General features: G+C 40.4%; 1 protein-coding gene across 2 annotated transcripts; it reads left to right on the top strand.

Moving 5' to 3' along the window:
- Positions 1-2,567: 2,567 nt before the first annotated feature.
- LOC109470851 (leucine-rich repeat-containing protein 15-like) lies at positions 2,568-8,508 on the top strand. Of its 2 annotated transcripts, none has more exons than XM_019769939.1 (10): positions 2,568-2,667; positions 3,055-3,941; positions 4,292-4,378; positions 4,810-4,927; positions 5,170-5,275; positions 5,604-5,701; positions 6,043-6,143; positions 6,429-6,594; positions 7,161-7,735; positions 8,310-8,508. In XM_019769939.1, the coding sequence occupies exons 1-8, from the start codon at positions 2,625-2,627 to the stop codon at positions 6,540-6,542; spliced, it is 1,554 nt and encodes a 517-aa protein (XP_019625498.1). In that variant the 5' UTR covers positions 2,568-2,624; the 3' UTR covers positions 6,543-6,594; positions 7,161-7,735; positions 8,310-8,508. The 2 variants fall into 2 exon arrangements, with proteins under 2 accessions (XP_019625498.1, XP_019625501.1); XM_019769942.1 differs by having other exon boundaries at positions 8,313-8,508.

Raw genomic sequence — 8,508 nt, forward strand, 5'->3', positions numbered from 1 at the left:
ACACTACATGCAGTTATGAACTAAGGGCAATATTACTGTACGTTACAAAAACTTGTTTCTAGTTTTAGAAGTTGTAAAAGGAACTCTGGTTACCGTGTGAGTGACAGTCTGCTTTTGTGAGTAGATGTTGAGATGAAGGAATCTTCAGACTGCACTCTAGGCCGGATACTGCAGAATAACACACAACATGCACAGCATTTTTCTGGTTAACAGGTATAGCTCGGTCAGAGTGTTACAGATCTTATACTATTGAAATTTATGGTTCTGCGTGTAATGCCAATACGAGCAATTGCAATATCAATAAGGCCATGTTGATTTGATTATATGGATGACATCCTCTGGGAACCCCAAAACTGATGCGAGCGAGCGAATAAAAAAAAGTTTTGAAAAAAAAAAGTTGCTTTCATGAAATCTACGTTGTTATGAAGGTCGAACAAATGACACAGAGTATGGTATGGCAAATAATCTACTCTTTAAATTCATTTCTTTGCATTTTAGTTTTTTGTTTGATTTTGGCATTCTACGACGTTGGAATCGTTTTCAAATTTTTTTTTGCAACTTTTGGTATATATTTGCTCATTTTGCAACTGTTTTGTACAATTTAGAGTGTGGTTGGAAACTTTTTTTTTTGTTTGAAACGGCCGAAAATTCATGCGCGCGCGGATGTCATCCATATAATCAAATCAACATGGCCTAAGCAACACAGATATATCAATGAAAAAAAAAGACTCACCTAGTCTGACGAAACTAAATCATGATTAAGGGTGCCAAAGGTTCCAACTGCGCATGCGCGAGGTCAAAACTGAAGGCCCTTCTTTTTAAACCGGTTTCAGCCTTGACTTTACGTAAGGCCATGTTGATTTGATTATATGGATGACATCCGCGCGCGCATGAATTTTCGGCCGTTTCCAAAAAAAAAAAGTTTTCAACCATACTGTAAATCGTACAAAACAGTTGCAAAATGAGCAAATATATACCGTAGGTTGCAAAAAGAATATTGAAAAATGATACCAATGTCGCAAAATGCCAAAATCAAACAAAAAAGACGAAAATGTAAAGAGAAATGAATTTAAAGAGTAGATTATTCGCCAAACCATACTCTGTGTTATTTTTTCAACCTTCATGACCACGCAGATTTCATAATGAAAGCAACTTTTTTTTTTGCAAAACTTTTTTTTATTCGCACGCGCGCATCAGTTTTGGGGTTTCCAGAGGATGTCATCCATATAATCAAATCAACATGGCCTAATACGTGTCCAGGCGTGCTTTGGTTGTCTCAGGGGCCTTCAACTATGACATTTTACGAAAAATGCAGCACGTCGCTTGTCCTGTACCTAGCCCGGGGCCAACTCGACCTCAGTGTCTGCACAGGGGCCTGAAGGACAAAAAAATTACCTTTTGCAAGGAGGAAAGACCAGATTTTATCGTCAACATACCTCAGCCGTGTTTTCTTATTTTCAAAGTAACAACCTTTAGCTTGATGTGTATAAAATTTACTGCGAATCCGATCACATGCATGGAAGGGTCATATGGAATTTCTGTACTTATCTAGGGAGCAACTACATGTAATCTAGCAGAATAACTCGTACATTCAACTGTCAACCGTTCATTAGATATGACGTTGCAGATTATATCTCAACACATTTATACATCAAGTCATACATATTTCGTTAAATAGAAATACCAGAGCCCTAGCAGCAACTACATGCACCATTAGTATTTACATGAGAAGGTGGGAAGGGGGGAATGAACCTGCCAATTAGCCAGGCCTTCGTCATCAAAACTTGTCAGGCAACTTCTTCAGCTTGACTGCACTAATTCAGGAAACGGCGTCCAAAACGCGACCACTTCATATGTGATCTGTCGCGTACAACCCAAGGTAATATACACATATTAGACACAGCACTAGCGCCAAATCGTAGGTGAGACGTTTATACATTGATTAATGTTAACTAGTTTTAAATGTCAGAAAGGTTGTTATAAATGTTTGCTTGTATCTTTTACGGTCAATGTGATTGAAGATTATGAAGGGTAGACTGCCATTTTTTAAGGGGAGGGGTACAAGTAAGCTTTGCTTATGTATTCTGTTTACATATCGTACGTACCCAATTCACTAATCAAAGCCATAACATGCCCTATGATTTGTAAATTTAATACAGTCTTTGGAAATAATTTTTCTGAGTCTCTGGAAAAGACAAATGCGCAAGGTAAACAAACAGCAAACTAATTATGTTGATTGAATCTTAGGTCTTGTTAGATGCAAGGTTTACTGACAAATATGCTGATACGCCAAAAAGCAGTTACTCAAGCAACTGAATATGATTTTGAAAACGACAGACGTTTCAGCTAGTATCCACTAGCTTTCGTCAGTGACTGAGAGACCAGAGGGGAAATGCAGGTTTATAAGCACAACCTACTAGCTGAAACGTCTGAAGTTTTCAAAATCATATTCAGTTGCTTGAGTAACTGCTTTTTGGCGTATCGTATTACCTGGATGTCTAACCTTCATCGACGTAAATATGCTGGTACTTTGTTCATTTTTTTGGCAACAGCTGAATATGATGGCGCGGAAGTTGGCGTCTTGTCTGTTGCTATGTGTGTATGTGCTCACTGTGGTCTTCAGTATGGTGTCTGCCCAGTACTGTGCAAGGCGGTGCCGTTGTGAAGGTACATTTAATTATTTATTACCTTGGCCACAAGGTTATAGTTTAGGCAGTGTTTGTGCGTTTGTGAATCAACAAGATAACTTACGAATGGCTGGCAGGATTGGTTTCATATTTCTTGTTTAAAATGTATATTTTAGACTTAAGTCTTTACAAAAGTTCAAGGGTTAGGTGTAACAAGTCGATCGGTGTAATATAGCCAGCTGCCGCCGCGCCGCGTGCCTGCGAAGCTGGTGTGTTACGCCGAAAGGCGGTTATACCGGCTATACAGATACAGATACAAATGAACACAATAGTGTACACTTTTAACGATGCAATCATTAATTATATAATTAATTCAGATTTTGTCTATTATGATGGTAAATAATAAACAAATTAAATCGATCCAAAGGCACCACGATGGATTGCAGTCACGGGGGCCACCCAGGCTTCCCACCAGAAGACTTGATACCATCCTCGACAGAAACTCTTCTGATGAACGATAACCGGATGATAACTGTGCCTTTGGGGCCTCGACTTCCAAACCTGTTAGAACTAAGCCTCGAAGATAACTGGATCACGACGCTTGAAAGATCCCCCTTCCGCCTGCGGCCAAATCTGAAGGTTCTTCGGCTTGAGGGGAATAAAATCATCCATGTGGTCAGGGATGCCTTTGATGGACTTGACAAACTTGTGAAACTGTATCTGAACCGTAACAACATTGAAACGGTAGACGCGTTTGGAGGAAGTTCTGCTACAAGTAGTTTGGAGATGCTGGACTTACAGAGAAACAAACTCGAGTCTATAACGATTGGTACTTTCACTGGAATTCCATTGCTTACGGAGCTCAACTTATCGTCCAATAACATCTCAACGATTGAAGATGGGAGCTTCAGTGGTCTCAAAAAGTTACGTGTCCTCTACCTGCATTCCAACCAGATCGTTCGGCTGACCAACGAGACATTTATGGGGCTGTCCTCGTTGAAGCGTCTTGTTTTGGCTGACAATAAGATGCAGAATCTACCAGATATGGTCTTCAGTGATTCCACAGCGCTGGAGTTTCTTGATCTCATATCTAACGGTATCTCCCAAATCACACAGACAACATTCTCTGGATTGTTCAATCTAACGGCACTGTATCTGGATAGTAACAACATCAGCACTGTAGAAGACTGTGCGTTTCGTGATCTGGTCAAACTACACACGTTGTCACTGTCCAACAACACGCTACAGGACATCTCAGCATCCACTTTTCTCGGTCTGGCTCCTGACGATAGAACAGACAGTACAGGACTGGAGGTGAGTACAGGACTGTTTTCTGTGTTTATGCTACTTCTCAATTGTACAGTCACTTCCCCGTCTGTTAGCGGGTCCAGTCTAACTTAAATGTATCAATAATAAATGTTATCAAATTCTTGACTTAATGTATAAAAGCTCAAGCCATCGCAGGCTCTTGTGTTTCACCACATTAGAATCATTATAAGGTGTAAAATTTTGCACAAAGTCACAGAACCCTATTTAGCTACAAGTCATGGAACTCACAAAGTAAGATGGTTGTATTTGAATGATGATTATTATTTAAAGATAAGCAGTACAGATTAGAAGTAGGATAACAGTTAGTTCACAGGCGTGTTCTGTCCTGACTTAAGGAGCTGCACCTCTCTCGGAATCGTCTCACGGCTGTGAGAAGGGAGGATTTCGCAAGGCTGACAAAACTGACTCGTTTGCGGCTTTCCGTAAGTCGTAGGAATCAACTATTCCCTTCTCACAGTAGGGTTAAATATTACACAGATATATCAACAATTTCTCCGTTTTCTTAAATTAGGAAATGTTTATTTGCTTCCCATCTTGTTTTTCATAGCGCTCTGGGTTCTTTGTTCTCAGGGACTTGTTCTTTGGCAGATAGCCAAAAGACGTTTGTCAGAACAACGGCCCTCAGTATGCAGTAAGCATGTCCTCACTGCATGAATCATCAAACGATATAAAAACTACATTCATATGGCTTAACATATATGTTACAGCATATATAAAAGGAAAAGTAACAATTTAAACGTTTACTTTACGCACTAAGGTTGTATAAGGTTTGTCCAACAAAATTTAAATTGAATGCTAAGCATCTGAACACTTGCCTTAGGCATTTAAAAAGCTGTTAACATGTCTACAACAGGTCAATGAAATTACAAGTGAAGGACTGGAAGATGGTTCATTCGCCAACCTCGGCAACCTTGTCTACTTTACTCTAAGGCGCAACCTTCTTACGAATATTTCTGCAGCAACACTTCAAGGTACACATAGCATGTATCATATCTACAACGTACATTGATAACAAGGACTATCCGTGCCGAATTGCTGGGTGATGTTGGGTGTTTGGATGTTATGCAAACTTAATACAAGTACAAATTTGATATTGTTTAGATATCGTCACAACCCCCCTCCCTTCCAACACACACACATATCTGATTGGATTGTTATATTACATTGACGAAGACGATTTTAATAATTGTAACAAAATCGGATGTTTCTGTAGGGTTGACGGCTTTGCAAACATTGCGACTAGGAGGAAATGAGTTCCGAGGCTTCCACGCGTTTGCGTTCGCCAATCTACCAACCTTAAGAACGCTTTCACTTCCGGGGTACATGTACCTATCTTTAGTTTATGATTTTTTAAATAATTATATTATTAGACTTATAATAACACCTTTACGGTTGGGGAAAGCACATTCTACTATTAATCGCAATGAATCTTTAGAATTATTATGAGCTGTATTTTAGGAATTGTAATATTTATCAGCCCAAGGACTGCTACGGTATTGATAGACATTTTCTCATCCAGTTTTAGAGTCATAGTTCTTTGTTGGTAAACTATTAAGACTGTTAAGTTACAAATTACTTAACATTTCTGTTCATTACTTCTTTGACGATGGACAGAGGAAAGAAAAATTATTGCGTTTTCAACTACAGGAACCCCTACAGTAGTAACTCCTTTCACCCTGATGTATTCGGCAATTTAACGGCACTACAATACCTGGATATCGCCAGAGCAACGAGCTTGTCACCGCGTATGAGTTTTCATTGACATTAGTCTTTATATCTATCTATCTATCTACCTATCCATAATTATTCATCTATCTAATATTATGTATATTTATTTATCTATGTACATATACATATATATATATATATATATATATATATAGGAGAGAGAGAGAGAGAGAGAGAGAGAGACAGAAGTCAGAAAATCTAACGTGAAATGTAAAAATGATATTAAAAAGTTGTACATTTTCAAATTACTTATTTAACTGCTAAACCTTTCTACCATTCTCCAATGCTTTATTCATTATTGGCGTTGCCTGTTCTTGCATGATTATTTTTGGGGTGGGGGCTTATGTTTTTCCTACAGGAGTGTTTCGCCACCTACCCTGCCTCCAAACTGTGCAATTTGGGAACAGTCTTACCTGCGATTGTGACATACTTGATCTAGCGAAATGGCTGAATAAACAGGTATTTTTTAATGTACTAACCTATTGTTTTTGCACTTCAATAAGCTTGTTCTGGACTTGAACTTTTCTTTCTTTTTAAAAAGAGAGAAGAAGCCATTAGATCTTAGATCTATGCCACTTTATATATCTATGTGTATTTCTTTTTTAGCGTTGCATACCTTTAGACCTGATGTTAGCCCTTCTTTATTGCTATTGTTGTAGTACTCTCTAGTACATTGTACTTTGTACATTTGTGCATTTATCCCCCCGGGGAATGAACATGCAATAAAAGTTTCAATGTATGCAGCTGTGGATGCTCTGCGATATGGCACATCGTCACAGCCAGTGGTTTGCTATATCTACAATCCGCGGCGGAGGGCAGTTCTTCTCAGCAACCTTCGAGAGGAAGACTTGCAGATGACGTGCCCAACGACAACCGACCCCCCACCCACGGAATCTACTGTGCAGACCTGGTAAGTGTTCATCAGTGTACTTTAAGGTGTCCTTTCTTACTTTCGGGACGGAAGTATTGTTATGAGTGGCGTTAATTCATGCTAGGTTTGTATGTTTGGGTTCCACTGATGTGAATTTGGATTCTGAATTGATTGACAGGGTTGTGACCCGGTATATACTGGGTTCAAGGATGGGGTCGCCAGGAACGTATGAAGTATAAACCACGAAGTCACAGGGGAGTAATTTTGTAATCTCTAATTTGTTGTCACTAAAGAGAAAACTTCAAATCAAAAGAGCAATGTTTGTCACATGATTGAGGGATTACTTCAGCCTACAAGTTTTCTTATAGTTGACAATGGAAGAATAAGGGATTGAGGGATTACTTTAGCCTACAAGTTTCCTTATAGTTGACAATGAAAGAATAAGATACCAATAAAAGCTCGGAAGGCCAATATTTTGTAAAGATGGCATATAGATGTAAGGAATCTAGACTATATATAATTGTCATGAGTGATGATGCATGTCCCCTATCAATTTTGTTGTCTCCCTCTAAATACACTCTCTCGCTACTTCATCTTCTGCACAGCCCAACATCTCTTACTACTGAAGTGGTGACATCTCCTCGCCTTGTGACAACACCGACAGCAACAACACAGCTTCCACCCTCTCTTACAACAAGAAGACAGCCTGGAACCTGCTCCGCCCCAAAGGCCATCGCCGTGCAAAACGTACAGGACTCTCGTGCTGAAATCACATGGTTTCACGCCGGTAAAGCTGCAAGTGTGGACCTGACAGGATTCGTCATTCAATACCAAATCTTTGGGCAGAAGTCGTGGACGGATACGCAAAAGGTTCACTCCGACGAACGCTACTTTGCCATAGCCCGACCTTCTTCCCAATACGCCCTACCAAGCATGTGTTGCCGTTCTTTGCAAGGATGAGCTTAGAAAACCAGGACTGGACCACTGTGTGACATTTTCAACGAAGACCGTATCGACAAATCAGTTGCCGCGGACAACAGTGGTCGGCTTGGCCGTTTGTATCCCATCGTTGCTGGTCATCCTCTGCCTAGTAGCGGCAGTCGCCATTGCCTTAAAGAAGAGAGGGCCTTTTTCTTCAGAGCATGAAGCTGGTCACTCCCCTGAGCGTCCTCAACTCCAGGTATTTCCTTAATAAGCTTTTCATTACAATGAGTAAACTATTTTCTAGCCTGTGTGCAACAGAAACTCATACTCTGGCTGTTTAGTGTTCTATGGAGCCTTTCATAGCAGGGTTTGCGGCTGTACACCTCTAAGCCAGGAGGCAATTTTCAAAAGGAGATCTACCAATAGGAGCTCGTCATTCTTTGTCACCATGACTCACAGTCCAATAGGAGTTCAGCATGTCCTGTCACCGTCAAAACCAGTCAGAACTGCCTCTATCACCATGCCTGACATAGTCACACAAAAATGGTGAAAAAAAGAGAACTATTTGTGTCAGTGCACAGTAAACCAGTCAGAATTGCCCTGATAAAGATGACAGAAGATCATCGAAACGTCGATTTGAAAACTAAATGGTTGTGATAGAAATAACGTTATTTGCTATTCAACTATTAGTGTATAGTCTTGATATTGATTGCTGAATTTTTGTTCAAGCAGTAAGTCCCCGGCCAGGCCCCAGTTGGTATTGTGGCCTTAGCATAACTTAGGAATCATCTGCAAATCCAAGATACCAGCAAGGTTCTGTTTTTCAATAGCAGGAAGCCAATCCCAGCACGGCTGACGCTGCAGTTGGTCCCGTGGAGGACCCGCCGTACCACAGCATCAACGACAATCCGCAGGTACGTCCTGATCGGGAGAACAGGTACCAAAACGCAGGATTCGAAGAGGAGCCAGGGGCTGATGGAATCACCAGCTCATACCTGGATTTGGGCCAAGCTGGGGACGTCCTCAACT

This window comes from Branchiostoma belcheri, unplaced genomic scaffold (genome assembly GCF_001625305.1).
Source record: "Branchiostoma belcheri isolate BF01 breed outbred unplaced genomic scaffold, Haploidv18h27 scaffold236, whole genome shotgun sequence".
NCBI classification, from domain to species: Eukaryota; Metazoa; Chordata; class Leptocardii; order Amphioxiformes; family Branchiostomatidae; genus Branchiostoma; species Branchiostoma belcheri.